Source organism: Coregonus clupeaformis, chromosome 19 (genome assembly GCF_020615455.1).
Source record: "Coregonus clupeaformis isolate EN_2021a chromosome 19, ASM2061545v1, whole genome shotgun sequence".
Classification (NCBI taxonomy): domain Eukaryota; kingdom Metazoa; phylum Chordata; class Actinopteri; order Salmoniformes; family Salmonidae; genus Coregonus; species Coregonus clupeaformis.
In genome coordinates this window covers 5,634,546-5,649,015 of record NC_059210.1, presented here as the reverse complement: position 1 = coordinate 5,649,015, position 14,470 = coordinate 5,634,546, and the positions used below count along the sequence as shown (strand labels likewise).

At 41.8% G+C, this 14,470-nt stretch overlaps 1 protein-coding gene across 1 annotated transcript in view; it reads left to right on the top strand.

Moving 5' to 3' along the window:
* LOC121531739 (protein shisa-like-1a) overlaps positions 1-14,470 on the top strand; it is a 51,041-nt gene that overhangs the window by 23,890 nt on the left and 12,681 nt on the right. The window contains exons 2-3 of the mRNA XM_041837154.2: positions 4,680-4,878; positions 7,351-7,564. Coding sequence (XP_041693088.1) covers positions 4,812-4,878; positions 7,351-7,564 — 281 coding nt within the window. The 5' untranslated portion in view covers positions 4,680-4,811. The remainder of the gene's footprint in view (positions 1-4,679; positions 4,879-7,350; positions 7,565-14,470) is intronic.

Here is a 14,470-nt window from a genome sequence, read left to right as displayed (position 1 = left end):
ACCCATAGTGATGCAGTCAATCTCTTCTCAACTTTGTGTGTGTGTTTGTGTGTGTTTGTGTGTGTGTGTGTGTGTGTGTTTGTGTGTGTTTGTGTTTGTGTGTGTGTGTGTGTGTGTGTGTCAAGTCAAAAAAAAATTACGTCACATGCACAAGTACAGTGAATTGTGTTTCTTGCTTGTGTGTGTATGTGTGCCTTTCTTTTTCTTGCATGTGCATGTGTGTGTGGGTGCGAATGTGCGTGTGTGTGTATGCGTGTGCGTGTGCACCCGTGCGTGTGTTCGTGTGTGTATCGGGGAGAGGGGTTCTTCTTGTCACGATCGTCGGGAACAGAGGACCAATGCGCAGCGTTGAATGCAAACATATTTATTTAATCTGAAAGATAACACGAACAAAACGATAACGTGACGTCCTTAGCTCAAACACAACCTACTAGGAACCAGATCCCACAACCACTGTGGGAAAACAGCCTGTCTAAATGTGGTTCCCAATCAGAGACAACCAGCAACAGCTGACACTTGTTGCCTCTGATTGAGAACCACACTGGCCAACATAGAAATACAATACTAGAATGGAAAACAAAGAGCACAAAACATACACTCTACACACCCTGGCTCAACATAAAAGAGTCCCTAGAGCCAGGGCGTGACAGTACCCCCCCCCAAAGGCGCGGACTCCGACCGCGCCAACCAAACACCACAGGGGAGGGACCGGGTGGGCACTCCGCCTTGGCGGCGGATCCGGCTCCAGGCATGATCCCCACTCCCTCTCTAACCCCCCAAAGTACCCCTGGTCCGGTCTGGCCCTGCTAGCCGGAGCTGGACTGAACACTGGTGGAGCGGATTGCTCTAGCTCCGGCGTGGAGCAGCTGACCGGTACCGGACCAGGCACCGGTGGAACAGGCACGGGCTGTGCCGGACTGACGACGCACACCACTGGCTTGGTGTGGGGAGCAGGAACAGGCCGAGCCGGGCTGGCGACGTGCACCGTAGGCTTGGTGCGGGGAGCAGGAACGGGCCGGACCGGGCTGGCGACGCGCACCATAGGCTTGGTGCGGAGAGCAGGAACAGGCCGGGCCGGGCTGGCGACGCGCACCATAGGCTTGGTGCGGGGAGCAGGAACAGGCCAGGCCGGGCTGGCGACGCGCACCATAAGCTTGGTGCGGGGAGCAGGAACGGGCCGGACCGGGCTGGCGACGCGCACCATAGGCTTGGTGCGGGGTGCAGGAACAGGCCGGGCCGGGCTGGCGACGCGCACCATAGGCTCGGTGCGGGGAGCAGGAACAGGCCGGGCCGGGCTGACGACACGCACCACAGGCTTGATGCGAGGAACAGGAACAGGCCGGACCGTACTGGGGACACACACCACTGGCCCTACGCAGGGATCAGGAACGGGCCGGACCGGACTGGTAACACACCCCAGTACCTCTCGCCGTGCCTCTACACTCTCCCTCTCCTCTGTGACCAGTGGCCCCCTTAACCTGGCGGCCTCCTCTACAAACCCGCTGGACCGCTCCATCGCGGCCTCCTGCTGCCCCGTCGTCAACGGCGTGAGCCCCACCCTAAAAAAATTCTGGGTGTCTCTCCTCCCCGTGGACCAAGCCTCCCTATCTCTCGCCAGACTCTTCCTCCACTGCTCCAAAGTCCAACCACTCTGCTCTTCATTTGGCTTGACCCAGTCGAGACTCTTCCTCCACTGTTCCCAAGTCCACCCTCTCTGCTCTTCACTAGGCTTGACCCAGTCGAAGTTGCCACGGAGATCCGCTAGCGATTCCCCTGGTGATGGCTCCTGGACACTCTGCTTGGTCCAGTTTTGGTGGGATCTTCTGTCACGATCGTCGGGAACAGAGGACCAATGCGCAGCGTTGAATGCAAACATATTTATTTAATCTGAAAGATAACACGAACAAAACGATAACGTGACGTCCTTAGCTCAAACACAACCTACTAGGAACCAGATCCCACAACCACTGTGGGAAAACAGCCTGTCTAAATGTGGTTCCCAATCAGAGACAACCAGCAACAGCTGACACTCGTTGCCTCTGATTGAGAACCACACTGGCCAACATAGAAATACAATACTAGAATGGAAAACAAAGAGCACAAAACATACACTCTACACACCCTGGCTCAACATAAAAGAGTCCCTAGAGCCAGGGCGTGACACTTCTTCACTTACATTAAGCTCTTTATGTAAACCTCCTTTATCCACATGTGATTCTTTGTTGATAAGAAATACAACACTGGGGGATAAAAATACCATATCTGTTTGCACCATGTAGTCAAATAGGACAGTAGAAGAGACAAAGGGGGGGATTCCACATGACAATATGAAAAAATGCAGAATCCATGTAAAACCAAAACGAAAGACACCAAAGTGAAAGACACCCTGAGGAGGAGGAAGGGGGATCTTTCAGAGGATGGGAATCCCTGGTCATGAGGTACATGTTGTCGTCTGACAGAACATGATAATTTCATCTCTCTCTCTCTCTCTCTCTCTCTCTCTCTCTCTCTCTCTCTCTCTCTCTCTCTCTCTCTCTCTCTCTCTCTCTCTCTCTCTCTCTCTCTCTCTCTCTCTCTCTCTCTAGAAGGCAAAGGAAAGGAAAGGCTGCTCTAACAAGCTAGAGAGTCTCTCTGAATGGCCCTCTGAGGAGGAGGAACAGCCTGATGTAAAAAAAAAAAAACATGTAAAGACCAAAACAGAAACAGCCTGTTACAGTGCATTCGAAAAGTATTCAGACCCCTTGACTTGTTCCACATCTTGTTACAGTTATTTATTTTTAATAAATTAGCAAAAATGATGAAAACCAGTTTTTGCTTTGTCATTATGGGGTATTGTGTGTAGTATGATGAGGGGGAAAAACAATTAAATCAATTTTAGAATGAGGCTGTAACGTAACAAAATCTGAAAAATATAAAGGGGTCCGAATACCTTCTGAATGCACTGTATAGGGCACATACAGTATTTTCTCTGTATTGCACTGTGATGGCCATCTGGGTTTTGTTTTGTTCCAGCAACACCCATTTCACCTTTCTTGTCAGGGACATACAGGGCTATATATACTGCACCAAACAGGACGAGGTATGAGTAGAGTAACAGAAATCAGAGTGGCAGAGACCAACAATCTCAGCAGACCAACCTGGACTCAGGGGTAGATGTAACATAGTAAAGCAAATCCAGGACTCTGAAATTAGTATGATATGTTACATTTGGTATGGAATGTATTAATTTGTGGATGTCCATCATCCATTTTGTATGATACGAATTACAATTAGTATGATATGCTACTAATTGCAATTCTTACAATATGTTACGAATGTGCAATATGTATATGTTACGTATTCCAATTAGTTGTTGCTAACGTTAGCTAAGTGGCTAGGTGGCTAGCTAGGCTAGGGGTTAAGGTTAGGGTTAGGACTTAGGTTAATGGGTTAAGGTTACGGTTAGGGGAAGTTTTAGCTAACATGCTAAATAGTTGCAAAGTAGGTAAAAAGTAAGAAGTAGTTGCAAAGTTGCTAATTAGCTAAAATTCTAAAGTTGTCCGTGATGAGATTTGAACACGCAACCATTGGATTGCTAGACGTCCGCGATATACACCTACCCATCCACCCCGATCAACCACCCTCCTTTCGTTTTATCCTTAAGTAACCTTCTGTCTTATGTAACCATACCAAACGTAACATACCATACTAATTTGAGAGTCGGATTTCGTTTACTATGTTACGCCTAGTCTGTGAGACCAGGCTGAGCAGACAGACATCCAGATATTCTGTCTCTTGAACCCAAGTCAATATTATAAAGCAGGAAGCAGCCTCACTAGGCTTTCTCCTCTTCCCCCTGGGAGATGTAGGATCCTCCTAGCATTAACACAGATGTACACTGCTAGATAAGTGTTTCCTAGCTCAGGTGAGCAGGAGGATATTGTCACACTAACTTTGCACAATCTAAAACTCTTCATGCTTATTCAGAGTGTTTGATGACAAAGTAATCTACAATTAACTCAAATTAGCATACATTTTACATTTGGCAATCTCAGATTAACATAAAATCAACAGGAACACAGTGATCAATTGCACTTCATCCTTCATTTAAGCATGAACAAGAGGCAAAAACTTGTCCAAGAGCAGAAAGTAACAGTCTTCAATCCTCACTAAGGTAAAACAGTTTCTCCTAAGCCATTTATCTAATTTAGCCACAGTGTATGGATGTCGGACGGGTATGATAGAGTGGTGCGATGCTAATGGCAGCCTCCACAGGCCTCGCGGGGACACTCAGAATTGAAAATCTCTCTTCTTCAATTCTGAGTGTCCCAGCGAGGCCTGTGGAGGCTGCCATTAGCATCGCACCACTCTATCATACCTGTGAACTGGTGCAATACATGAACTGGTGCGATGCATCATCACCAACAGGCTTATCTCGAACAGCTCTGTAGCCTAACAGGGTCCTCTTCTAACAGAGAGAGCACTTTCTGTGAACTATTAGAGGAGTAGAAAAAAGAGCAAATAACCTTTCGCTAGATTTATGTTATTTGATCAAAAGCTTCTATCCTCTCCTTAGTTACTGTAGCCCTTTTTTGACAGCTGTTGATGTACTTTTTCCACAATAGGCTTTTATATATAATAATCATAATAATTTAATTTAATCTAATTAATTGATTGATTGGTTTTCTTTCTCTATCCAGGTGGCCAGTTGGACAACAGCAACCATGTGATTGGTGGTGGCAGAGAGCAAAGAATGTCCAGGAGGTTCAGCTAAAGTAGCCCTGCAGCGAGAATCAACCCCTCTGGCGCCTGTTCTTTATGAGGACCCGAAGATGACTGTCACCAGCCGGCAGTCCTTGAATGTCCTGACAGTCATCTTCCTCCTGCTGTCCACTGCAGGTCAGTGCGGTTTTAAACACCTTTTTGCTATGGTGTGTGTGTGTGTGTGTGTGTGTTAAAGTATATAGTCTCTTCCCACAGTCGCCTGTGAGTCTGGCAAGCGAAACTGGTGTCTAACTGTCTCAGGAACAGTATTCTGCATGGTACAACATCAATGTTGATTACTGTAACTAATCTGCATTTGTGAAACGGTATTTCGGTAACTGTAATGCACATTATAAACAACCTGGGCTTTAATAGTATGCAGAGAACTTTATCTAGGTTTTTAGTCTTTCAGCTCACAGGTTGAGGTTGTAAACAGAACATAAGAGCCATACTGTTTACTGTAGTATCCTAAAATGTGAAAGGTGTTAATGTAATTAACAACATGGCAACGTTTACGACAGAGCCCTGACCAGATCCAGCTGTTTTCCCTCTAAGAAGGCTCAGACTGCCTTCCCCCTGGCCTGCTTCTCCTCTTCCTAACCCTTTAAGTCTTGCATCATTAGAGGACTTTATGGTCCACTTCCAATGCTGAGGTGCTCTGCTTCCTTATTGCCAATTCACCCTCTTTATAACCGCTGACCCCTCCTTTATATCCCGTGGTTTATGAGATCAGCTATAGGATCAGAATACCTTAAATTGATTTTGATGCCAGGATTTTGGCATAAATTAAGCTGTCTTTTAAATGTCCATTTGGGATTTATATGTGACTTTTATGAAAGTTTATGATTGATATGTCACCTTTATGAGTGACTGATTTAATTTATATATGTCTCCCTCTGTAATCATCTTACATAACTAGGATTTTGATATAGTTTTGATTTGTTTTTAGAAAATGTACATAAACATATAGTTTTTTTGTGAATGAGAAGTGCATTTCTGATTTGAGTGCTGGCAAAAGTGATATTTCAGAAACTTGAGTGACCTACGTCTAGTTGTGAGAGATTAGTTAACAGATAAGGAAGGGTAATATAATGAGACCAATGAAAATGTACTGTTATGAATGTGTACCAGCGTGCACCTATCTGAGTGAGAGAGTCTCAGCATTCTATTAAACCTCAAGCTTCCTCACTCCTCATTCTACTTTGCTGTTCAGCATGGACGTAGAAGCCTGACAATTAGAGAGAGTCAGAGGGAAGCCAATTCAAGCTATTTAGCCAATCAGCCAGCCAGTTAGCCAATCATTCAGCCGGCCCTGTACCAAGCTCATTAGACCTGAGAGTGTTCTCCTCTTTCAAATGGCCAATATGTCCCTGCCTGGCCTACATACTTTTACCATCAATGGCAGAAATATATAACAACCCCCCCTCCCCTTCCCCCTCTAACTAAATCCCAGAGGGAACATTATTTTCCCTCTTAGCAGTACAATTGTCTTGGCTCCATCGTTGAGAGGAACAGCTCATAGTCTTAATACAAAGACATCACCTTGTTCCAGTTGTGGTCCTCTGCCATTGCTACTACAGGCAACACTCATTCCCTATTGCTAGAAGGGCATCTATCCCCAGCTATGCTATGGAGGACGTTTTTACCTCATGTTATTAACGGTAATAAAATGCGAAAGGATGCCAAATTGCCAGACCTGATTGGTTTTGATGGTGTTTGTCTAACAAGTTGTTTTGTTTTGGTCCACAGTGACATATGAGACAACTGTGATGAGCCCTGTAAATCTACACTCATTATCTCTGCTCTGTTGCTCTGACAGATAGGTAATTGGTGATCATCTACAATGAGTCCAGGCTACCAAATGATTTTTCCATGACTCCCATCAAAGAGAAAGCCCTCTCTGGTTGCCAGATTCAATATGAATGACTAAATCCTTCCACAGATATTAGTAAATGTCTGTTGATTTCTACTTGGTTTTGCATAATTTGCAACGTAATAGAAATCACAACAAGCTGAATCATCTTAGATATATATTTTATTAGTATTATTATATAATTTTCCTTGTTTCAGGTCAACATCATAAACAAATTGTAGACATGTACATATATTTGAATTCCCAAAATGAAACAAGGTAACATAAAACATAACATAACCAAAAACAAAACAAAACAAAAAGGTAGAAAACCAATAGGAATGATACATCCCCTTTCAGTTCTCTGCTCTTCATTTTCATTACTTCATTATTTCTCTCCATTAAATTCATTAACATTATTATTTTCCTTACATGTCTTTATTAATTTGACTGTCGCAAAAAGATTTATTGAGCTGTGCAAAGGTAAGTGAGGGCCTGTTCCCGACAACACCCAGTACAAATAGCTATGGGTCCATTCTTATAGGATATATGAACATGCCCTCCAGCTCCGTTCTGACATTTTCCCAGAACAGTTTCATTAATGGGCAAGTCCAAAACAGGCAAGCTGAATCACGATGGACTCAATCACTATAATCCATTTATCAGATTTGTAAAGCAATTCTAGAAAATATTGCTTGCCAAGAAGACCTACAGTACCTTCATCCTCCAACTGTTTTTCTCTCTTTTCACCACAGCTCTATCAGCTCATTTCAGAGTGTGTGAACCATACTCCGACCACAAGGGGCGCTATCACTTTGGTTTCCACTGCCCTCGCCTTTCTGACAACAAGACCTACATGTTCTGCTGTCACCACAACAACACAGCCTTCAAGTACTGCTGCAATGAGACTGAGTTCCAGACAGTCATGCAGGTCAACCTGACTACCACCACAGATGGCTTTGCACACAAGTGAGTCATATTCAGGTTTTGGCAGTGAATATATGGAGTAGTACTGTTTCTTATCTGTTAGTAAGCTAATTATTGTGGTTCTATTATACAGTTTAATGTTATTATAAAATGGTACTGACACTAACTTGAGTGAATACCTAAAAAACATGTAAAAGTTGATTTGCAAGGATTTGCAAGGAAACAACAATTTCATACTCAAGATTTGGACATTTCCAATACTTTTCTGCAGAGAAAAAAGCCCTGGCCTTTAAATATTAGTGATTGATAAGCTGTTGGCCCCCTCGACAATATCCCACTAATTGACACCATTTGCCTGGTGCTCAAAGGGCACGTTGACATTGATCTACTCCTATAGTACAGAGATAATCACAACCAAAGTAAAAGAGCTGAAGCTTTGTTACTGTGTGTGTGAGTGGGCTGCGGGGGATACCATCTCTCAGCAGAGATAAATATAGTATCTGAGTGTATTGTCTTATACTATACTATACTATACTATACTATTAAAAACAAAAAACAATGTTTTAAGTGAGAAGTAGGCATTGGTCAGACGCCAAAAATAAAATTCATATGAGCACCACAATGCGTACTTTTACCAATGTTTTCTAGCGCACAGCTTTGGCCTACTGTAGTAGTTATGTTGGTCTATTGTACTTCCAACAGTTTGTAAGCAGGTTGCTTAGGATTCAAACCTTCATACTGTTAGAGGAGGTGCTCCCACAATAATGTGATTTGTACTGCATGCAAGGTAATGTATTGCACTCTTCCTACCTCACACTAAGACATTACCCCATTCAGCTACCTTGTCAAGCTTTTTTTTATTATTAAATGAAAGCAAGCTTTGCTTTTATACTTACAACAGCATCAGGCTTGATTGAGTGAGCTGTTTTGTCTTGTAGTAATGTGGTGCCTGCTTGTATTTCCTTAAACCTTTATTTTAACAAAACATTCATTGAAAAATAAATATATTTTTTGGTCAGTAGGTACCCAATATAAAAACAGGAGGCGGTGTGTTCAACAGTCACTCATATAAATACTGTATAGAGGTCTATAGAGCCTGTCTGCATTCCTGATTTCTGTAACCGTTAGCTTACCTGTGTAATATTAACATAAGCTCAGAACCACTTGTTTTTTAAACATGGTCCTGCTTTATCAATTACTGTGCTGGACAGTTCATTACCTCTGTCAAATGACTATGTAGCTTAAATGTTTGTGTGTTTTTGTATTTATTTTAGCAATAAAAATGATGCTTCAATAATACATATTTACAATAGGCCTATATCTAAAGATACATACAGCCTAATGTATGTATAAATATACACATCATTTTAATAGCAGGACACTGTAAAGTCCATTATCCCTCTGAAGAGTATGAATTAGGCTGTTTGAGAAGGTTTGAATCAACCTGCCTACACATTGTTGGAAGTACAAAATACCAAAATAGCTACTGTAGTAGGTCAAAGCTGTGTCCTGGAAAACATTGTTAGAGTGGAGTACGCATTGTGGTGCTCATGTGAATTTCCTTTCTTTTTCTGCTTCAGACCATTTCCATGGTTTTTACACTGGATGGTGATCATACAACATTATAATACAGTAAACACAGCAATAAAAGTAAAGTAAAAGTACACAATAATGACAAATGGCGACAGGAATAATGTAGTTATTCGTTTTTATTTAATATTAAGAGCTGATTTTCCAGAGGGCAGTGAAAAACCAGAAACCCATTTACAGTGGGGAAAAAAAGTATTTAGTCAGCCACCAATTGTGCAAGTTCTCCCACTTAAAAAGATGAGAGAGGCCTGTAATTTTCATTATAGGTACACGTCAATTATGACAGACAAAATGAGAAAAAAAAATCCAGAAAATCACATTGTAGGATTTTTAATGAATTTATTTGCAAATTATGGTGGAAAATAAGTATTTGGTCAATAACAAAAGTTTCTCAATACTTTGTTATATACCCTTTGTTGGCAATGACACAGGTCAAACGTTTTCTGTAAGTCTTCACAAGGTTTTCACACACTGTTGCTGGTATTTTGGCCCATTCCTCCATGCAGATCTCCTCTAGAGCAGTGATGTTTTGGGGCTGTCGCTGGGCAACACGGACTTTCAACTCCCCTCCAAAGATTTTCTATGGGGTTGAGATCTGGAGACGGGCTAGGCCACTCCAGGACCTTGAAATGCTTCTTACGAAGCCACTCCTTCGTTGCCCGCGGTGTGTTTGGGATCATTGTCATGCTGAAAGACCCAGCCACGTTTCATCTTCAATGCCCTTGCTGATGGAAGGAGGTTTTCACTCAAAATCTCACGATACATGGCCCCATTCATTCTTTCCTTTACACGGATCAGTCGTCCTGGTCCCTTTGCAGAAAAACAGCCCCAAAGCATGATGTTTCCACCCCCCATGCTTCACAGTAGGTATGGTGTTCTTTGGATGCAACTCAGCATTCTTTGTCCTCCAAACACGACGGAGTTGAGTTTTTACCAAAAAGTTATATTTTGGTTTCATCTGACCATATGACATTCTCCCAATCCTCTTCTGGATCATCCAAATGCACTCTAGCAAACTTCAGACGGGCCTGGACATGTACTGGCTTAAGCAGGGGGGACACGTCTAGCACTGCAGAATTTGAGTCCCTGGCGGCGTAGTGTGTTACTGATGGTAGGCTTTGTTACTTTGGTCCCAGCTCTCTGCAGGTCATTCACTAGGTCCCCCCGTGTGGTTCTGGGATTTTTGCTCACCGTTCTTGTGATCATTTTGACCCCACAGGGTGAGATCTTGCGTGGAGCCCCAGATCGAGGGAGATTATCAGTGGTCTTGTATGTCTTCCATTTCCTAATAATTGCTCCCACAGTTGATTTCTTCAAACCAAGCTGCTTACCTATTGCAGATTCAGTCTTCCCAGCCTGGTGCAGGTCTACAATTTTGTTTCTGGTGTCCTTTGGAGTGTGACTGTTTGAGGTTGTGGACAGGTGTCTTTTATACTGATAACAAGTTCAAACAGGTGCCATTAATACAGATAACGAGTGGAGGACAGAGGAGCCTCTTAAAGAAGAAGTTACAGGTCTGTGAGAGCCAGAAATCTTGCTTGTTTGTAGTTGACCAAATACTTATTTTCCACCATAATTTGCAAATAAATTCATTAAAAATCCTACAATGTGATTTTCTGGAGAAAAAAATTCTCAATTTGTCTGTCATAGTTGACGTGTACCTATGATGAAAATTACAGGCCTCTCTCATCTTTTTAAGTGGGAGAACATGCACAATTGGTGGCTGACTAAATACTTTTTTCCCCCACTGTAAGCCAATATGGAGTATACTGGGAAAAAAATCCCTGATCTCTTTTAAAAGACAATAGATAAAGCTCCTGGAAAATACACAAAATAATCAACATGTACCCAATAACTATTTACATGAATATGTACTTTAAAGAATACTGAAGAAAGGCCTAGTACTACATTACCTGTAAACAATAGTGAGTTATTACAAAATATACCATTTACAATCAAACGAACATTCAGATATAGTAAACTTTGTACATACAATTTAGGGATGGCCACAATTGCTCTTGAAGATCTACAGGGTTATGCAGGCTTTCTTGTTCAAGCCCAGTTCTACTACAACTGATTCTACTATTCAAGGTCTCGATGAACAGCTGGTCTTGATGAACAGCTGAGTAATAGAATCAGGTGAGGTAGCACTGGGCTTGAACAAAACAGCCTGCATAACCCTGTGGCTCGTCAATAGCAATTTAGTTAACTTCTGATACAAAAACTGTGACAAATTAGACAAGTACAAAACACTTTCAAGAATACATATTTACAAATCTGACATTGGATAGGTGCTCTAAATCCTTTAGCTACAAATGTTCTTAGTAATGATATACACGGCTGTCCAACTCCAGTAAAAGAGCACACATTCCCAGATTTATAAATGGCAGTATAAATATGAAAACAGTTGGGAGTACTCACAGATTTGGAACAGAACATACATAAGTGCTATTGACAGTGTTTGATGTACTGTGTGCATATCAATCCGCATAAATTGTTTGTCAGCTCCACGTGGGCCAGCTTGACACATTTCTTAGCTTCTCAAATCACAGAAAGTGGCGCCTGAAAAGAAGAAACGTTACAACTTCTGCTATTTATCGCGTACATTTGTACGGTAGGGATGGCGTGCATCTGACGGATGAGGGCAACGACGTCTTCCTTGAGAGATGGTCTCTCCACTGTTCTCTCCTCCGCGTACTAGTGCACGCCACACTCCCTGTCCCTTGACACTCAACGATGCCCAACGAACCCAATGGAGAGAGACCTAATAAAGGAAAATAAGCACACACCGTGCATCCGTGTGTGCACCGGTGTGTATGTCGGGAAAGGGAGGGGGGTATCAAATTACAGATACACGAAAGAGAATGGTCAAAATATCCCCTCTGGTAGGCAAATCCAGGACCTTGAAATCCCAGGGCGGTGACGCTAAAGGTTACGCTAAAGGTTACGCTGTTATAGATACGTCAACTAGAAACTCTATCTAAATGGACAGTCTGGTGATGACAGCACCTGTTTGTTCCTAAATGTTTTTGTTCATTCACTCAGTACTGATTCAACGTTTATTTCTCTTGCTTGGTCCTTAAGAGTCTATTGACGCACTCTTGCTTCAATCTAAGTAACATAATAATAAAAAGCATCTGCCTATGTCGGCCTTCCGCATCTGCGGTGGAAGGTGACCAAGCTACAGCTGTGTTTGTCAAACAATGAGACATCCCGAAAATCAGTCTTCTCACAAAAACGTCTGTAGTGTACGAACGGTTTGGCCTACAAAATAATATGACCACTCTATGGAAAGATGAAACGTTTTGCTCTTTGACCCCCACAAGTGTCATGGGACTCATCTGAAGGTAACCCATACAAATGAATGGAAGTATGGAGGTCGTTTTGTGCCAACAAAAATAAGGGGTTAAATATGTGTAAAAAATATATATATATATATCCTGAGCTTTCTTATATCTCCTAGATATAGGACAGACCATAGCAGCGGGAAGTAGTTTGGGAGTGGGGTTGCTGCGATTTTGCAGACAAAAGAAATGCCACCGCTGAAGGTGTCCATATAGGCTAATAAAGGACTAGTAAAGGACCAGTGCACTACTTTTGTGATTTTTTTTTAAACTAAATGTATTTGAGTGTTTACCAGCCTTTGTGACTTGAGTCTGATAATTATCTGTACAAAACAGTTAATCTGATAATACTTGTGGAATATAAAAATACTTGCTTGATATATGTTTTCCAATTTCTTGAAGTACATTGCAAATGCAACTTATTTCTATTTGAAAACTGAAATGGTCTATTCATTCCTTTTCCATTTTAGTAGACACTTATCTAGAGCAACTTACACATTTACATTTTAGTCATTTAGCAGAAGCTCTTATCCAGAGCGACTTACAGTTAGTGAGTGCATACATTTTTCATACTTTTTCGTACCGGTCCCCCGTGGGAATCGAACCCACAACCCTAGCATTGCAAGTGCCATGCTCTATCAACTGAGCCAGATCATCACATCACATCATCACAAACCACTTGATATCTCAATGTACTCAATTACTGTATTGTGCATTGTTTTTCTTCATGGTGATTGTCTACAGGTACAAACCTAGATGACCAGCCTATGTACCATACAGTAATGTACATTTACATTAAGTGGTTTGTAAGGATGGTAAATTAATACTGCACAAAAAGTGTCTGTTTTCCATGTTATTTGATCAAGAAAAATATTTTATTTGATGTGGATGTTTTGTGTCTTTGACCATAACTTTGCACCATTTGATGTAAATGTTTGAGGACAGGGTTTCGTTCTTTCTGGATTTCATTAGAATGATAATCACAGAGAAGGGGACAGGGCAACAACTCTTACAATTCCAACAATTGAATCCTGCAAGATACATTTCTTAATTTTTGCAGGCGCTACAGACATATATTTCAGTCAACTAATACTAGTAAAGGACCAGTGCACTACTTTTCTGAAAAAATATGTTTTTCAATGTTTTTAATTGCTCCAGCACCCTCAGCACCCCTACTTCCCGTAGCTATGGGACAGACACTTCCAAATCTTATTCCTTATTATATTTTTTTTGCCATTTATGAATGTGTCATTCAATGTGTTTCTATAGGCTATAGTAGTAAAGGCCAAATTCAATATTTTATCAAATACTACAAAAATAATGTTGATACCTAAAGGGGTCCTAAAATTTCTAAATCAAATTCTAAATCAAATAGCTAAATGATCCATGGGATGACCATCTTAAAACAATTCCATATGTTAGCTTAGTAAAACCCCACCTCTCAACGGCTTAGACTATTAGAGGTTAAAAAAAGTCTAAAACAGTTGATGTATTGAAAACCGTTTCATTTTATCACATAGCTAACCAAATTACCAAGCATGCCATTTTCTTTTGACTGTGCACAACATTATGATGTTGTTTTACCTGGATGCTTTGTGTGCAACCCGCACCCCTGCTACTTTTTACTTGTAAATGGCGACTTCAGGTTTTCGGGAACACATTGAAAAGTAACTTGACACTGTGTTGATCAATCAGTGCAAATTTGGATTATAATGACAAGAAGAAAATTGCATTGACAGAGGAGGGAGCGTACTGAATTAATGCGTAAGGTAAGGGATAGAATTAGCACTGGATCTTCTAACTGAATGTTCTGGTGTGTGCATGTATTATAAATTAGCAGCGTGGCAGTTTTTCTAAAGTTCCCAAAGTTTGGTGTATCTAACTGGCTATAATAGAAGCCTAGGCCAGACTTGACTGCCCTTGACCAGCACAAAAACATCATGTGGCGTACCGCATTAGCATCGAACAGCCCCCGCGATATGAAACTTTTCAGGGAAGTCAGGAAGCTTTTTCA